This window comes from Drosophila persimilis, unplaced genomic scaffold (assembly GCF_003286085.1).
Source record: "Drosophila persimilis strain 14011-0111.01,24,50 unplaced genomic scaffold, DperRS2 tig00000002-arrow-pilon, whole genome shotgun sequence".
Taxonomy (NCBI): domain Eukaryota; kingdom Metazoa; phylum Arthropoda; class Insecta; order Diptera; family Drosophilidae; genus Drosophila; species Drosophila persimilis.
Window position 1 is genome coordinate 11,058,598 of NW_020825289.1, and position 18,065 is coordinate 11,076,662.

At 48.1% G+C, this 18,065-nt stretch overlaps 2 protein-coding genes across 4 annotated transcripts; one reads left to right on the top strand and one right to left on the bottom strand.

The window, feature by feature from the left end:
* Positions 1-205: 205 nt before the first annotated feature.
* On the top strand, positions 206-15,007 carry LOC6590817 (KN motif and ankyrin repeat domain-containing protein 2). Of its 3 annotated transcripts, XM_026985371.1 has the most exons (11): positions 206-551; positions 2,124-2,167; positions 5,639-5,925; positions 6,020-6,524; positions 10,565-11,001; positions 11,063-12,447; positions 12,888-13,355; positions 13,418-13,664; positions 13,727-13,939; positions 14,039-14,239; positions 14,300-15,007. In XM_026985371.1, the coding sequence occupies exons 1-11, from the start codon at positions 451-453 to the stop codon at positions 14,465-14,467; spliced, it is 4,056 nt and encodes a 1,351-aa protein (XP_026841172.1). In that variant the 5' UTR covers positions 206-450; the 3' UTR covers positions 14,468-15,007. The 3 variants fall into 3 exon arrangements, with proteins under 3 accessions (XP_026841172.1, XP_026841174.1, XP_026841173.1); XM_026985373.1 differs by lacking the exons at positions 206-551; positions 2,124-2,167; positions 5,639-5,925; positions 6,020-6,524 and adding an exon at positions 8,925-8,982; XM_026985372.1 differs by lacking the exons at positions 206-551; positions 2,124-2,167; positions 5,639-5,925; positions 6,020-6,524 and adding an exon at positions 9,014-9,417.
* A 63-nt stretch (positions 15,008-15,070) lies between these two features.
* LOC6590818 (probable cytochrome P450 317a1) lies at positions 15,071-17,022 on the bottom strand. Its single transcript, XM_002016639.2, has one exon. The coding sequence runs from the start codon at positions 16,756-16,758 to the stop codon at positions 15,193-15,195; it is 1,566 nt and encodes a 521-aa protein (XP_002016675.1). The 5' UTR covers positions 16,759-17,022; the 3' UTR covers positions 15,071-15,192.
* Positions 17,023-18,065: the final 1,043 nt, after the last annotated feature.

Genomic DNA, 18,065 nt, shown 5'->3' on the forward strand with positions numbered 1-18,065 from the left:
ACACACGGACAGGCGGACAGGGGGACTGGGGGGCAGGGGGACAGGGGGACAGGCGTTACAGAGCATAAAGTTCAGGCGGCAACACTCGTGAAGTTTTTCTCCCGGCGCATTCAGTTCGATTCGGGCGATTTTCGAGCGCGGAGCGCCTAACTCGCACAGAAAACCAGCTGAGAAAAAGACGAAAAATACGTATATCTGAACGAAGTACGGGCAACTAAAAATGTCCAGCTCTGAGTCAGCCAAAAACTGAACTAAACCAGAGTGCAGCGAGTGTGTGTCGTGTCGCGTCGTATCGTTCTGTCGCCTTCAAAGTTAATTAATTTCGGCATAGAATTTCCATTAGCTAAAAATAGGTGCATTAAAGGCAAAACGCGAAGCCAAATGCTAATTAAATGCCAGCCCAGCAAGCCATCCAATAAATGCCACTAGCACATTACGTATGCCGGCGATATGATTCTCTCCAGCCAGCCGCAGTACAATGAGTCAGAGTTTGCCGAAAAGATAAGACACCTGACGCCCACCGAGCAGGCAGCAGTCAAGCGCTTCTGGAGGTAATGATAATGCGGCCAGATCCGCCCAGATCGATATCATCAGAGCTCCAAAAAAGGGATCAAATCACACGCCGAGTGTGGGGGGAATCACGGTAGCGATCTCTGATTATGGCTTGGCTCATGGCGGTGTGGAGGGTGTGATCGAGGAAATACTCCAAAAATATGAGACTGATGGCGACCAGTCATGGGGGAACTATAGTGGAGATGGAACTTTTATTATTTGGCAGCCAACTCCACAACTTTGTCTGCCACAAAACCGAAGCCAATTATCATAATTTATAATTATGACAACGCTCCACGCTCAACCAGGAACAGTCACAACAAATTGTGGCTAGACAGCAGCACCGAACAGATCCAGGCAGGGTGGGGAATAGGAATAGGAATAACCCAACAAGATGGGTGTATCATAATCATAAACACGCATATTAATTTGGTCTGCAATCCAAAAATACGCGATGCCGCAACGCGTTCCACATGAATGCACCATGGCAACTGGGACTGGGATGGCGACGGGGATGGGGATGGGGAGTTGGGGGAGTGTGTCCATGTCAGGCCTTTTCCATTCATGCAACAACATACCAGCCGCATAAATCAGTTGACGCATAAATTTTCATTTTACATAAATTTTCAATTCGCCCAAAAGATGGAAACATGAAAAATGACTCAAAAATATGGCAGCAAATTGCAAGACGGCTTTCCATTCGATATTCTTTATGTACGAGTAGTATTATTTTTATATCAGCAAAACATGACAGGTAATTAATTAAATATTACACGAAAATTAAAGGCAAAGCATTGCCCATCTCCTCTTTTGGAGGGATTTGCTAATTGCATGAGGATTTTTGGATTGGATCCCCATTCGCCGTTCGCCGTTCTCCGTGCCCCGTTCCTTGTGGACCCAAACAAATTATAAATAATTGCAGTTTCCGTTTCCAACAAAGTGGAAAAATGAAAAATGCAGCACGCATGTTACATTTTCCCGGAAAGAGAAAGAAAGAGCAGCAAAGTTCACTAATGAGTTCTGGGGTTGGGATATGGGATGCCATACCGTGGAGTCCGTCGCCTGCTCTCCTCCGATGGCATGGCAAACAGATTATTGTGGATTTTGTGGCGCGCGCATATTTCCAAAGATGTTTCCAAATACCGAACAAAGAGGGCGACAACAAGAACTCAAAACGCTGACAGCTTGATATATTTTATTATAATTTCCTCCCTCCGGCAAGTGTGGCTCCTGTCCATCCATCCACTCGGGTATTTTTGTCTATATCTGCTCGTGTATCTGTGGTATCTGTGCCTTTGCCGCATTCTGTGTCGTGTGTGTGCTGCACTGAATTATTTTTAAATGACAATTGTCTCAGCCAAAGCCCTGGGACTCGAGGCGAAGCGAAACGCTTTCCGGGCGTTTTCCTAGCGTTTCGCAAGCGACTTTACTCGCCGCTGGTTGTTTGGTTAGCCCTAAGCTCCATAAACTCTATGTGTTTACGTTTTCCTTGGCTCTAGATATTACTATTTGCTTTTCCATTTGCCAATTTCCTAACAAGAATTTCTTTTGTCCGATTTGTGTCTTTCCAGGTCGCTGGTTTTGCGAAGTCAACGCGCCTTCATTGAGGAAAATGGTAAGTTAAGACCTGGCGTGGGCCCCGGCTTTAAAGCTAGAAACGTGTCTTAGACCCCCACATGACTGGCATTCTACAGGCAACAACAACAGCCACATCGGATGTGGGTCAACGTGACGCCCGCACAAAGCCGGGACGGCTGTTGGACCAGGCCGGGCCAACACCCACAATTGTGGTCTGTGTTGCAGATACAGTGTTAAAGACACACTTAACTTGGCCGAAAAGGCAAATTTGTCACTGCATCACTCGGACTGGGCGCCGCAACGCACTTTTCCAACGTCCAGACGCGATTCGACCCACGCCCGCGGCTAAGAAAATATCTTTCGACTCCCTAATGGAAATCACTTTTGGCAAGACCCACGCTCCGCCACCCGATCGATCCTCCAACTGCGACGTTTAATTAAGCCCAAAGCCAAGACCCAAACTGGTTTCGGGCTTAAACTGAAATATTTACCGCGATATCAAATAATTTGGTCTCTTTCTCGTTTGCCAATTTATGACAGGCGGATGTGAGGTGACAGCTCAGGCTGTGGGCGTGGCCCTTGTTGATAGCTCATGTGCCATTCGCTCATTCTGCTCTGGCGTTAATTGCGGCAATTAAAATGGGAAAAGTAAATGTCACCTGGCCGCCGAAATCCACTCATTAGCCACACACGAAGTGCCAGCCCTGATTTTGAGATCGGCAACGGGAAACTTTATGACACGTTCAAAGAATCATAAAAAATAAAACCAGAAACTTCCGCTACAATGGCCACAGGAGGCACTCGACTAGGGTAGGGCCAACATTAATTGGGTAATTAAAAGTCAAGAAATGAATATCCCGCGACGCGTCTGGGGAGCATTCTAAAGAAAATAAAAAGGAAAACCTAATGTCTGAAGAGAAAATAAACCGAAGTACTGGGGAATGAGTTCATAAAGTCTAAGCGATATAAAAAACACTCGAAATTGTTAAATATTGAATTACAAACAAATTGTTAGACTAATCTATATACTCTATACGTATCTCCCAAAACTCGAAAACACTTGATTTTCATTTAGTCGCCAATTATGAATATAGCCATTATTCATTTATGTTACAATATATCTGGTTGTGTTTTTGGTTCGGGCATGCAATTAGATCGAACAGCGTTGCACGTGTTTTGCATAATTAAATTTTTGCGCCTTACGGTAATTTGCGTGGCTGCTGCAACTCCAGCACCGTTAGCTTCATTAGCCGTTGCAGCTGCCACAGCCACTGCCAGTGCGACTGCAACTTCCACTGCCGCCTACCTGTGTAGCAGCCTCAGCACCAGCCCCAGCCCCAGCCCCAGCCCCCATACGAGCAAATTGTAGACATGTCAGTCGAACAACCAGTTTGGTTTCGGTGTTTTTGTATACCCTTTGACCCGAAGGGTATGCCTGTTATGGTATGGAAATTCATCTTCGATGTGGATTAAAGATGTGACATAAATATCTTCTCATATTTCGAAGCTGGCATCCCAGCTATCGGCTAATGGAAGACTATCTAAAGATACATTTTTAACAATTTTGGCAGTGTATTCCCATATCGAAGATATATGTCTTTGGTTTTTGGTGGGCTTTTTATGAATTTCATTCACAAGTCGAGTTCATTTGTATGCCGGACAGCATCCGTGCATCATTCAGTAGCACGCCTACGCGAAAATGTAGTCATTACAGAAGACCGATCAGCCTGAGAGCGATCATGATAATGATGATTGGAACGGGGACAGAGACTGGGACTGGGACATCGGACATGGGACGTGGGACATGTGGAGACCCAAAATCGGCTACGTGCTCGGCCTGAGCATGATCGTAACTCAAGTGCTGGGCTAATTTCTTAATTTTTATGTGAGTCGGGTGCCGGAATACGATTTATGTAGGCGCCCTTACATGGATAACAGATTGTGTGCAAATAAAGTTGTTAACTTTAAATTTAACTTGAAATGATTGCGGATTGAGTTCAAAGACTTGCAGTTGCAATTACACGGCAAAGTGAAAGTTAAACTTTGTGTTAAACAAATCAGTACTACATCGAAGCTACGTGCTCTTAATATGGATGCAAACTGCATTCTCGACACGCCCACCAAAGCCAAAATCCCATTGAATGCCAAAAACACGGCACTGATTGAGTGGTTGAGTGGGTGGATGTGTGGCTCTATCGGTGATAATTAAGCTGGTGAACAGCTTTGGCCATGGCCCTGTAGCCGCCTGCTAATTACGGCTGCTGTAGCTCATCAATATGCGGTCTCTTAACGTGGTCCAACACGTATACGTCGTGTGGTGCAGCGCCAACACTTTCCCAAGACACGCCCACGCCCACGACCAACGCCCACCATCGTCTGGTTTGCTTTTTGTGAATGAAAAGTGAAAAGTGGCAGAGAGATTCGATCGGAACTATTTGTAGTTCGCCAAGAGATGGCGCTGCCGTAAAGCCGCGGACTGGGGGCGCTCTCCCCGGCCTGATAAGCAATGCTAAATGGCCGCGTATCTTATCGGGTCTAATTTGCTGCATGATGATGAATAGAGTGAGAATATGACACCGCCTAACCGCCCAGTTGGGCGTAGACGTGCGGTGGGAGTAGAACGAATTTTAAAATATTTCTTAGCCTCTTAGATACTTGCTATCGTTGGTGGGTCGGAATCGGAATTGGCATTGGAGGTCAGCCGCTGAGCTGCAAGAATTTCAAATGTTTTAAGTGCAAAACCAAGTAACCATTTAAATGTTGTGGAATCTGCTCTGGTGTGGGGTCTTGTGGCTCTGGTATGAGGCTAAGAGGCCGCAGCCCCAACCTCAGTCAGAGGCGGTTGTTGACCAAGAAAGTGAGTGAAAAGTGGGAGGGATAAATGCGAAAGACCTTGTAGATAAAAAATGTATAAATATATCATAGGAAACATAGTGGTGAGGCGATCCATTCAGCGAGTAAAAAATCATTTATTTAAAGATACAATTATTTCCACTATGTAATTTGTCCTTCAACTTGTGCTAAATGCAATCATCAAATGCTTGAATCATTATTTAATTATTATTTTCCTTGATTGCAAATTGTTTCAATCAATGCCAGTGCAGATACACACTCGTACGAATGTATATTGTATCTAAAAGCGCTCCGGGCTGCACATGCCATTCAAAGTGATTCAGCTGGCCAAAAGTGGTTTATCTAAATTAACCAAATTAGTTATTATATGCCGCAATTAAACATAAACAAGGCACGCATTTATCTTACGGATACACAGCCGAGACGACTGCGTTCCGAGAAGAGCGCCTTTGTGGACGCTCAGATTACCAAAGCCGAAACATGTTTGGCGGCGAAGAGCAGGTGTGGCTCTGGCTGCGACGCAGATACACCTTTTGTTCGAATGTGGTCGCCAATACCGAGAATCGGCTGCTGACTTGACCTTGATAGTGACATTTAGATACATCTTGAATGCCTTTGATTCTCATCTCCCTCTTTCTTTCTCCATCTCTCGCAGCTCGTCAGGTGGCTGGCGGCAGCACCAACAGCTCCATCTCCAATCCCGAGTCGTCGGGGATGAACCGCTCGGTCCGCAGCTGCAACTGCTGCCCCTATGGCTACCACATCGACCTGGACTTTGTGCGCTACTGCGAGGCGCTGGCCCAGGCCAAGCCCAGCGAGGAGGAGCAGCGGCGCAGGGATCGCCGTCGCTCGCGGAAGTCCATGGAGGTCATGCTCGGCTTCGAGAGCCTCTTCGGCGGCGACTGGCAGGCGGAGTCACGTGTCCAGGGCCGGCTGGCGGAGGTGAGTGCCGGCTCCTGGGTGGCCCCAGATGCCGCTTTGATCTTGCCCAGCCTCACACTCAATTAACTTGTCACCTTTCGTGTTCCGCTTTCAGGCCGCACATGAAAGCGATCCAGATTCGCCACGCGGAGTCGGAGGAGCAGGTCTGTCGCAGTCCTATACCACAACGCCGTGCTATCGGCCACGCTCATCGTCTGTGCCTCGCTTCACTTACGGCAGCATCCCGCCAAGAGCCGAGTCGCCATTCGGCACCGCCTCCTCCACGTGCTCCTCCTTGCGCGGCGGCGTCGAGAGTGATGCGGGGATCTATCAACAGCGCCATCAGAGCTACGGTCGGCCGGCCATCAGTCCGCCGGAGACGCGGGCCTTCCTGCACGACGCCCTGGACGAGGTCTGCAGCGATTTCGAGCGCACTCTCGAACGCACATCGGTCAAGCGGCGCAAGGCGGGTGCCCCCTATGCGGGAGGCTCCCTTCCCATGGACAGAAACAACAATAAGTTGATGTTGAACCTGAGTCCGCGCAACGGCTATGGCCAGACGGAGGCCCGCGATCGGCGCCTGGGAAACAGCACGTGGGACCGGTACTTTGATGTGGCAGGTGAGTGGGCGACGAAGATGTCCCCGAAAATAGCTCCCCAGAAAGAATTCAATTTATCAGCTTCCCGCTCTGCTGAGGATGCCGATGGTGATTCATAGAACATGGTGCAGATAGTCGTACTGCCGCCCTGGCAGATACTTTTGCTTTCTTTTCTTGGCAATTAGCGCTGCTCTGCTGCGGCACATGTGACATTTCCACGCACGAAAGTGTGAACAATTTCGCACAACTGTGGGGGGGGGGGGGGGGGGGGGGGAAGAGGGGAAAGACTGTACAGTGGAATGAAAAGTGAAAGCCAGGAACTTATTTGAATGGAAAGATGATGAAAGATTTTCCTACTCGTAGTTTTTTTTAATAATCTAAGAGATCTATCCTGCAAAATCTCCCACATCTGTATAAGTCTGCCAATTTTGTTCACCATAATGCCAGCGATTTTAACAATTTGATCCCATTGTTGCCCATCCAGTTGCCAGCTCCGCAGCTGTGTTAGATCAAAGAATATTTCAATTTCCGAGGACTCCATAAACAAGATCTCGCCGAAACTCTGAAATCAGAAATGTATTGCACAAAATGCAGTTACAGCTTTAGCCCCACAGACATAGATGCAGATTCAGATGCAAATGCAGATACAGATACAGTAACAGTAACAGTCGGTTTTCATCTTTGGCATTTGAGACTCAATTGGCCTGGGCTCTTGCAACGTGCGGCAACGTGGGGCAACAACTTCAAGGCAATTTTTGAGGCGTTCGTATCTTAAATCAATTTGAAATGCGCATTTGGCGCTCAATTTGCATGCAAATGTCGCTCCGTCTCGTTTTTCTTGTATTTTTGCATGCCATAAATTTTCGATAGAGTGTGCAAAAAAATCACTGCAAATAAACAAATCAAATTGTCGCGTTTTAGTTATTTTTTCGCCGTTGTAGTTCGAGTACGAATACGAGGACCTGGACCTGGACCAAAGAGTTGTCATTGATTAATGGCCAAATGGCCAGAGAGCCTTGGTAATTGCCGGAGTATGTGCCTTTAATAAATGGCTTTCAAATTGAAATAAACATGGCCAAAATGTTTGCCACAAAACATTTCCAATAGCTAAAAAAAACGTGCGTGTAAAGCGGCATTTCGGAACTGCGGGACCCAGCCCATTTCCAACCCCAAACTAAGCACCAAACACATTTATCATTAGATAAAAACTGTCTAGAATCATAATTAGTATACATATACCTATATGCTGGCTATTTATAGGGAATCCAATTGGTTAGGGTTTGAAAAACAATCAGATTTAAAATTCGCCATAATTAATTGCAAACAGATAAGATAGGAAATATTCCCCATTGAATACCAATAGAAACCATATGCCATACACACACACACACATACACACGAGTATTTGTTTGATGATGATTTATTCCACATTATTCATGAATCAATAGCCCATAGATCTTCATGGCCTTGACTCAGAGACCACATTGGCATCAAAGCCAGGCAAACACTGAATGCAAATTGATATGCAAACCGACAATCAAAAATCAATAATATTTGCCTATGAAAAACGAAAACAAACACACTCTGCGTCCATTTTAATACCCTAGCAAAGAGTATAATGATTTTGCTCAGATGCCTGTAATGCCAATAATGAATAGGTAATAACGATCAGCAAATAAATATTTATCTGGCGTAGAACTGCTATGGTGATCCAACCTGATGGTATATGCCACAGCAAAGGGTATTCAATGATTCGGTACACTTTCGAACTATTAGTTACGTATTACCACACGTCACTACCATAAAAATTATCAGCTTGTGCTGGTAATTGTGCTTTTAGCTTATCAGCCACAAAAAACAACAAAAACCAAGGGGGGGGGGGGGGGGGGTTATATGCTTTTCTCGCTTTTCTCCCTTTCAGCCTTTTATTTTGATTATTTAATTTGTATTTACTGAGCGCGAACCTTATCGCCGGGCTGTCTCTGCGATCTCGTTCTCTCCCGTCCAATTGGTTTCCATTTAATATTGTTGTTAGTACGGACGTAACATTAGTTTTTCACAAGAGTTGTGTTAAATAATGACACTGAAATCTCTGCTGCTAAATGCTTTTGTGTCGCTCTTGTTTGCCGATGGTCGAATGAGCGAAAAAAATCTGACAGCAGTTGGTCGACGACTTTCGAACGAATAGCATAAGAAATGTGTGTCTGTCTAGCCGCGTAATAAAGCACGATATTTGAAATGCAAGAAACACGATTCAACCATAAAAATACGTTTTAAAGGCACTTAAAAATTATACGAAATACCTGAAAAAATGTAACTAAAATTCGAAAGCAGCGAAAACGAAGCGAAAAGAAGATAATGAAATAAATCAATCCGAAAAGCATAAATCACATTAGCTAATACATAAATTAAATGGTGCATCCTGTTTTCAATAATATGCTAGCGATTCTAAGGAAAATCAAACACGAACTAGTGCAGAGTGAGTGTGGCCGAAAGCACCGCGCCTGTTTCTGTGGCCGCCACTGTACCCACAGTACACCGCACAGCACAGATAGCATGTGATGAGCTTTTCGCTTTGATCTGTCCACGCTCGGCCCGATATATGGCAAATCAAATAATACAATATTATCTCTAACACAACGCTTTAATTAACGCCACCAGAGATTAAAAATAACACAAAAACACAGACTAATTAACAAAATTGTGCGGACAGCCAGAGCAAGTGCAATGTGTGCTGCCTTGGCCCATATGCCACATGGTGTGCCAACAAACTAAGCTGAAAGATCGCAAATCAATCAAATGTATGCCACAGCCGATGATGCCCTGCCACGGAGACGTCGGCGGCAGGCCCAGAGGAGCCCCAAACACAAGACGGAACCAAAGACCAGTTCGGGCAAGAGCTGGTGGAGCGACTGTAGGTTCATTAGCGGAAAGAGCTGCCCATTTCTGACTCCATTTAGGCCAATTTGCTGGGCCATAAAAACTGATTAATTATGTCCCCGGTCAATGCTACCAAGCGTCAGCCCCTCTGGCTCCCACCCCAATTCGCCTTGACCAAAGTCGTTCAGCCAATTTGGCACCGAGCACAGAAAATAGAACTCTCTTAGCCTGAAAGTTCACTGCACAGCCGCCAGCATATAAATAAATTAAGTAATAGCAACAAAGTGGGCGAAAAAACACAACACGACCAGAGGGGCAGAGCCACGAGAAATACTTGGCAAGGCTGACAGCCCGAGATGAGTAACAACTTGTTGTTGCAGCGGGAGACGGGGGCAGGGGGCACAGTGCGTATGAACGATATTGGGAAAATGCGGGAACCAAAATATGTTTAGGTATTTTAGATGTAGATTTCTCGTAGAAATATTCAGCCCCGACGAGTAAAACTATAAAAACTTGTCTCTTGTGTAAATACTCGGTTAAGGTATATAGTACCTCCGTGATATTGTGGCGATAAGCAGCAATTAAATAGATAGTCTATCATCATTACGACTTAAACATACCCTCTTCTACTTCTATGCGTACCTCCTAAAATCACTTAAATATTGATGGTAGTTCTTTTACAAAATTGAGCATTTTCGGGAGCACGTAAGTCTAGCTTTTAAGCTATTGGTAGATCCAGTTATGGAGCCTGATTGAAAACAGTATACCCTTCTACCTGAAGTAGAGTAACGGGTATTAAAACTAATATTGAATAACGCCTGCCTCGCTTTCCTTATCACTGCCCATTCGTTTGCTCTCTCGCCCAACACCAGACCCATACAAATGTGGGGCTTTTGTTCATTGTCTTTGCTTTGCTGTGTTGTCTGTGAAAATTATGCGAACTTTGGCACAATTATTAAAATTAGATTTGAGGAGCAAAATGTATTTTATCAGCATGAGCTTTTTGCATTACTATTTCGCCGAGCCGTGGGCGTTTTTTCGGCCAGTCGCTAACGGCCAGCGCTCATGGCAAGTTTGCAAATCAAAATCGAGTTGACCAGGGTAAATGGCAGTCCAAGTAATCAGCAGAGCTTTAAGCCAGTATCAACTACTATTTAACGTCGATTTCTTGCACTCCACAGACTCATGCATAGCGGGCAACCGATCGCCGACGAGCACTCCACACCTCTTCCTGCGCTCCAACACACTCCCTCTGCAGCAGCGGCCCAGCCCCGCAGAGGTGCAGTATGAGAGCTATGTGCAGGCCACGGTGGCGGCCAATGCCAAGTCGCCGGTGGAACAAATGGAATCGCCGAAGGTTGCAGGAAGTGCACCGCCGCCCCCGCCACGTCGCCATCACCTCCTGTCCACCTCCAAGGAGGGGGAGAAGGAGAATGGGATCGGAACCGGAACCGGAACCGGAACCATGAGCAGCTCCATGCAGTCGCCGGTGAATTCGGAAGCGGGTCAGACGACGGCGGATGCCCAGGCTCTGTTCCAGATTCGCGAGCAGATGGCCTTGAGCCTGAAGCGTCTGAAGGATCTAGAGGAGCAGGTCAAGGTCATACCCGACATGGAGGTGCGTAGCTAGCTTTTCATTCCGATACTCCTGAGCTCATATCCCCGATCCCCTTTTTTAGTCGGAACTCAATTCACTGCGCTCGGAGAAGCAGCGTCTGCTCCGGAAGAACGAGGAGCTGGTGCGTGGACAGCGGCAGACTCCCTCGCCACCGAGTCCGGGTCTGAAGAACGCCTCACCCGTGCAGTTCACGCCACAACGCATCAGTCCCGTCTCGCTGGAGAGCCTGGGGGCGCGCATGCGCAGCAGTTCGACCTCGGCCTCGCCTTCGCCCAGCATCATTCGACGCGATGTGTCCACCCAGGCGGCCACAAGGGTGACAGCCACCCGAGACGTCGCCGTTGGCTCCACGTTGAGCACCCGTCACGTGGCCACCCAAGAGGCGGCGGCCATTTACTCTCAAGCGGAACTGGAGGAGAAGATCGATGTGGCCCTGAGCAGCCACCAGCAGAAGCAGCTAAAGAAGCTCATCACAGTGGGCACACAGATGTACGTGCCGAAGCGGGAGCAGCGTGACTCGGGGATGCAGACGGTGGCGGAGCGACCGAAGCTCAAGTACAATGTGGGAGTCAGTGCCAAGCCCGCGACGAGGGAGAACTTCACCAGCTGCAAGCCGGATGTGCGCACTGTGGGCAGCTCCGAGCACCGCATCGACGAAGAGCTCTGCGAGAAGTGTGCCATCAGCAAGCGATCAGTTGGCTGCGGTCCGGAAGTACCCCCGGAGAAACCAAAGCCACCGCCACAGATGCCGGGACGCAGCAACACCTTCAGCCTCGGAGAGAACGAATCGCTTACTCTCATCCGGAAGGCAGTGGCCTGTCAGACGCCAGTTACCATGGTGCACAGTGCTGGTTGTCAGACGGCGATGACTACGGTCCGTTCAACCGGAGCTCAGGTGACGCCACAGCAGCAGCACGCGGTGGTGCAGTGTGGGGCAGAGCAGAGCACTCGCCAAACGGACACCGACGGCCTGCAGCGCCTCTCGAGGAGCGACACAAAGACGGAACAGGTGGCCGAGTCGGTGCCACGCCCACGGACACGCCACACAGCCTGCAATACGGAGCAGGAGCGGGAGCAGATCAAGGTACCCGCCACCACCCACTCCGCCTGCAACACGGATGAAATTCGCAAACGGGATGTGGGCTGCGGCGAAATTGTGAAGCCCCACATCTCGATTGCCTGTGCGGCCAACTACTGTGATTCCTGCAAGGAGGCAATCCAGGACCTGGCCAAGGGCTTCTCGAAGGTCAGCCCAGCCACCACTCCCGCACCGTCCAAGCCGGGAACAGTACGTCGCTCCACTTCGGCGGACTCGCGTATACCGCGACCCAAACACATTACTAGTCCCAGTCCGGTGCGGCGGGAGCTCAAGCGGCAGAATACCTACACTCTGGCCACGCCCTCACAGACGCCCAGTCCACAGGTGGAGCGGAAAACGCGACTGAGGTGAGTTGTTCTTCTTCCTGCTGGGGCTCTGCTCTCAGTCCCACTGTAAAAGCATTCTTAGAAAAGCTTGTCTCGCTGCGAGCTTTTAGCCAAGACACAACTCAATGATGTCGCAACGCTCTGTGAGAGATGGAGGAAAATGTAAACAAAAAATGGACCTGCGCATTGTGGGCTTCCCCGAAATGGGAAAATCTCAGTAGGATGACCTTCAGTCAGGCTTTAGTTTTCGCTTTGGCACATTCGTGGCCTCGCTTCTTTTGTCGCTTATTTTGGTTTTTGTTTGGATTTTGAGTTTTCCGAATGGTTTTGCCAATGTTCTCCAGCCTGAGCAGCTTCACGTGCTACCCGCTGCTGGTCAGCGGGTGCTCGGCCCTGGTGCTAACGTGGGTCTTTCTGGCTTTGACTCTCGCCTTCTCAATAACGCAATTATTTTATTCTAGCTCCTTGCAGGAGAAGCCACCGACTATGTCGAGCTTCCATTCACCAGATTCGTCCGGGGAGTCACAAAGTTTTATCAGACAGCCGTCCAGCAAGCAGAGCCCTTTATTGGACTTCAGCCAGGTGGGTGACGATGAGCTGATTGTGCGCGAGGAGAAGCGCGTCAGCATCAGCTGGTCCCGCGATGTCTCCCCCGCACCACTGATGACATCCTCGGCCACCACATCGGACACAAACAAGTCCGTCTCGCCGGAGCAGGGCCAGGAGCAGGAGCAGGAGCAAGCCATGAGCACTTCCTGTGATTCCAGCCCGCCCTTGGATGTGCAGATTGCTCAGGGAGCACGCAAGAAGTCCAGCACGCCGCTAAAATCTAGTCAAAGCGAGGAGTCCCAGGTGACTGTCATCGAGCGACCGGCCACGAAGGCGCAGCTCCATCAGCTGGCCCAGGCAGAGTCCGAGCCCCGAAAGAAGTAAGTTATCTACTAACTAAGCCCCCCTTTCGATTGGGATAATCGCAATAAACCGTTTGCAGAACCGATATACCCAAGAGCCTGGTGGATGCCCTCAAAGTCATCAATGATTCGCTGCTGAAGAGGCTGGGGGCCAAGCCCATCTCCTCGCAGAGCCTCAAGTCAGCCAAGACGACCATTCAGGAGCATTGGTTCCGCAACTCCAGCACTGGAAAGGCCGATCCCCATGAGGTGGAGGACCACTTGGACTTCTTTGAGTCACTGTCGGTGCCCTTGCTGGAGTATTGCGTTAACCTGTCCGACAACAATGTAAGTTCTGTGCCATTTCCTGAACTAAACAGTCGGATACAAGAATCCTGTCTATGTTTTAGGGCAACACAGCCATGCATTATGCGGTCTCGCACGGCAACTTCGACGTGGTATCCATTCTGCTGGATTCGAAGGTTTGCAACGTAAACCAAACGAATAACGCCGGATACACGTGTGTGATGCTCGTATCGTTGGCCAAGCTAAAGCAACCGTCCCATCGGACAGTCGTGGAGCGACTGTTCAAGATGGCCGATGTCAACATACGCGCCAAGAAGGTAGGTAAGGGGCCGCACAACCCCAGAGACCACAGATCCTGACATCTGATCGTTGTTCCCCTACTAACCGAACCCCTCCGCCCTCTGGTTCCCCTACAGCACTGCCAGACCGCGCTGATGCTCGCTGTGTCGCATGGTAATGGCGACATGGTCGCCATGCTGTTGGAAGCCGGAGCAGATATCAATATCCAGGACGAGGATGGCAGCACGGCTCTAATGTGCGCCGCCGAGCACGGTCGTGTGGACGTGGTCAAGCACTTGCTGTCCAGTCCAGAATGCGACTCGCTGATACAAGATGTGGTACGTATACGATCCCTAGTGATTCCAAACAATTTGTTCTAAATATACACTTTTCCACAGGATGGCAGCACGGCCTTTAAGATTGCCTGGCAGGCCGGGCACCGGGATGTGGGCCTGCTCCTCTACGTCCACGAGCAGATGCTGCGCAGCAAGCTGCCCAATCGCGGCGAGACCGCCAGGAGCTCGCTCCTCTCAATGGCGCTCCACAGCCGCCAGTCCCCGGAGTAAAGCCATTTCGTATTAGCGGCCAAATTGTCGAACAAACCGTTAGTTAATAAGGTTATAATTAGCATTTTTCGTAGAGCGGCCCGGACAAACCGTAGAAGTGGCAAAGTAAAACACATTCCATAACGAAACTTGAAGAAAAAGAAATGAAACTTAACTTAGAATTATAATTAGGCTTTATTTTCGTGTACTTTGAAATATGTTTTATTTATTATTAAATTTTACTTTAGTGCTAACAAGTAAAACGATTCTAGACTATAACTCTAATTTCGATTAACCAACGAAAGCAGCCAGCTATTTTTAAACAATGTCTTTAATGTACGCTAATAAGCTCAATTCTGCACAGGCCCGAGCCACCAACCAACCATATCAGCAAACGACAATGCAACAAACGATATTTAACTAACAATACTACTTGCGAGTAACTACGAATCAAATGGACAAATATTTTAATAGATCAAGTATACTTCTATTGTAAGACGGCAAAGTTATTTAATGGCAAAGTATTTGCTCTTTCGAAAATAAATAAATGAATAACTAAAACAATGTACGAGTATATTAAGTAAGAATGCCATTTGTGTGAGGTTCTGTCTCTCAGGACCTCCTGTTCTCCATATTATACCTACATATTTGATAGTTTCGTTAGTAAATAGTTTTAAATTGCTTTCTATACTTTGTTCATGGTTTAAATTCTGTATCCGTACTTTCTAAGTAGATGACTAAATCCCTCAGACAGCCCTCTCCTCGGTGCCGGGCTCGATGACCCCCAAGGGCGTCAGCTGTAGCGCAATGCCATCATCCAGGCTGACCAGCGGCTTCCTCGAGTTTAGAGTAAATTCGTACTCCATAAGGAGCAAGGCCAGAGCCAGGCGCAGTTGCAGCTGGGCAAACTGTATGCCTATGCAGCTGCGGGCGCCCACCCCAAAGCCGAACCAGGTGCCCTGCTCTTGCAGCGAGTCTCTTGGGCCCCCCCAGCGATCCGGCTTGAATTCCTCGGGCTCTGGATAGATATCGGGATCGTGGTGTATGGCATGTGTGGGGATGATCAGGAATAGCTCCTTGACCAGCATATAATTGGGATGATCGGGCACCTGGTAGTCGGTGAGGGTGCGGCGGAGTATATAGGGCGTGATGGGATGTACCCTGAGGGTCTCGTTGATGACCTGACCCAGATATGCCAAAGATTGGACGCACTCATAGTTCAGGTTGTTGTCGTGGCGCTCCATGGCCTTCTTGATCTCCTCCCGCACCGTGGCCTGCACGTCTGTGTGGATTGCTAGCTCGTACAGGATATAGGACAAGGTGTTTGCCGTTTGCTCGTAGCCCGCCTTCAGAAAGACGACGGCATGGGCCGCAAGCTCGTTCTGCAGATGGGTGTTCAGCTCCTTGTCCGCCTGGTATTGATGGGTGATTAGCTCCAGTGCCTTGATCTCCACCAGCAGCTGCAGATAATCCTGGTGCCGCACACCGGACGCCTCGCGTTGCCCCACGATGTCCGAGAGTAAAGTGAGGAAGTAGGTCTCCGCCTGCTTGGGGGTCCGGCGCATTTGGAGAACGCGGCAAAAGTTAGGAAACCTGATCATCATCAGATTCATCAAATAGCCGTGCTTGTGACTGCTCACGGCCATCTCAGTCATTTTCTCAAAGTCCTCCAGGGAGTACTTCAGCCGCTGCTGGGCATCCAGGCCAAAGACGCACTTGGCCAGAGCCGACAGCACATATCGCCGCATCAGTTTCTGTATGTGGAGCGTGGAATGCGGCTGCTTCATCAGCGTAGAGGTGACGGTAAGCAGAAGCTGTTCCGCCTCCTCGTAGAGACTGCCAAACAGCCAGGACATGCGATCGCTCTCCAGACTGGGGTCCAGCTTCTGGCGCATCTCCTTCCAACTCTGACCGCGCATAGCGAACAGGTCCCCCGAAAGCGGGTCCGTTTTCTGATTACAGTACAGCCCGCGATCATTGAAGTTCCAGAAGTCCTTGATCATTATTTGCCTGATCAGTTCGCGATCTAGGATCAGAGCCCGCGGCTGCAGCAGAGCGTAGAAGCCGCAGAACGGTCCGCTGCCCTTGAATTTAGAGTAGAGTGCCGAGTAATGAGCCGTCTTCATCGCCTCGGTACTGAGACTCTGTGTCACTATTTGCCTAACGATGGGCCATAGCTTTTTCGGTCTCTCGTGCGGAATGTTCAGATAGTGCCAATAGTCCCGCTGATAACGCGCTGCCATAATTAGCAGAATCACTAGACCCAGCACCACCAGCCCAATAATCGTGAAAATTATCCACATATTCTGCATAATGAGTGCTTTCCTCTGTTTGTGCACTTTATAGTCTATAAAATCACATGTATTTACATATAGAAATCCCTTGGGTTCTGGGAGTCAGTCCACTTCCTTTCCACTCTCTTTCTGTCCCACTCGCGCGCTAACACTCTCCACTATGTCTCCGTCTCGTTCTGCCCGCGGCAGTCGCAGTGTCACCGACTATGATCTAATGCGTTCTTACGTTCGTTACGTTCATTACCGGATCGCGTTGTTCGACTGAGTGCGTTGGAGAAAAGTAACTATTTACGATACTCGCTCTCGAGACCCGGTGGGAGCTTTTAATTTGTTGTTTTTTGGAGTGCGCTACACTGAAGCTTATGGACTGCCGCAGACGGTTCGTGGGCGTCTGAGTGAGGCCAGACAGACAGATGGATACTCGTATTATTTCTTCATTTTCAATGTTGGTGTCGCCATCAGATACTCTCGTTTATGCATTGTAAGAGATCTTGATCTGGCACATCTCATTGCAGATAAAAATTTGAGGGGTTATGCACAGTTATTGGCAAAGAACATCACTAAAAAGAAAATTTTTGGTTCGGGTTAGACCCTCAAGTTTCTATTTAATCTTCTTATTTACTAAATTGAATGCCAACCTTCATTGTAGGGCGATTTAGTGTTCACCTTGCTAGATCCCCCAATCTGTTATCTTATCAGCTTGCGACTGTATTTTATTAAACATTTTTCTTCAAGTACGGTTATTTTTACCTGTCTACACTGTGCAAGAAATGTGTGTGGTCTTACGCTTTTCCAACTATTTGTGTAATTTGTATGTGAGAACTAATAATGTTCGCTGCTGGACCTTTCTCCTACCGGCCGAATGTTACGCTCAATTAGCGATTAAATGGCATAACAACAAAATACACAAATAGTAACAAAGAAAAAGCTCATCCGCAAAGCCGAAAAGCAAACAAAAAAAACAAGCACAAAAAGCTGACAGGTTTAATTATTTGTTGTTGCGACCCATATCCGCACTTGAAATCTAATCAATTGTCAAACAAAAATGAGACAAAAGGCAAACTATATCGCAACTAGGGCTTTTGCCCGTTTTCCGAGTTGCGTCAATAAAAGAAAATCATGCCGCGTTGCCGGATACACAAGAACTGTTAAGAATGAAGTTGCAAGAACTGGCATGACGCTGTGCTGTATTCGATGAGAGCTTGCCTGCAACAGCTGATAAAGAGAGGGCTCGTCATAGTACAGTACAGATCAGCTAAAGGCTATTGGAATAGTATTTGTAATAATAATAATCTTAATGAAAAGATATTCTCACAGGGTTATTA

Coding starts and splice junctions, on each gene's coding strand:
- LOC6590818 (XM_002016639.2), bottom strand. CDS start 16,758: ATGCAGAATATGTGGATAATTTTCACGATTATTGGGCTGGTGGTGCTG.
- LOC6590817 (XM_026985371.1), top strand. CDS start 451: ATGATTCTCTCCAGCCAGCCGCAGTACAATGAGTCAGAGTTTGCCGAA. Junction 5,926..6,019: donor TCCAGGGCCGGCTGGCGGAG/GTGAGTGCCGGC, acceptor TTCCGCTTTCAG/GCCGCACATGAAAGCGATCC. Junction 12,448..12,887: donor GAGCGGAAAACGCGACTGAG/GTGAGTTGTTCT, acceptor ATTTTATTCTAG/CTCCTTGCAGGAGAAGCCAC.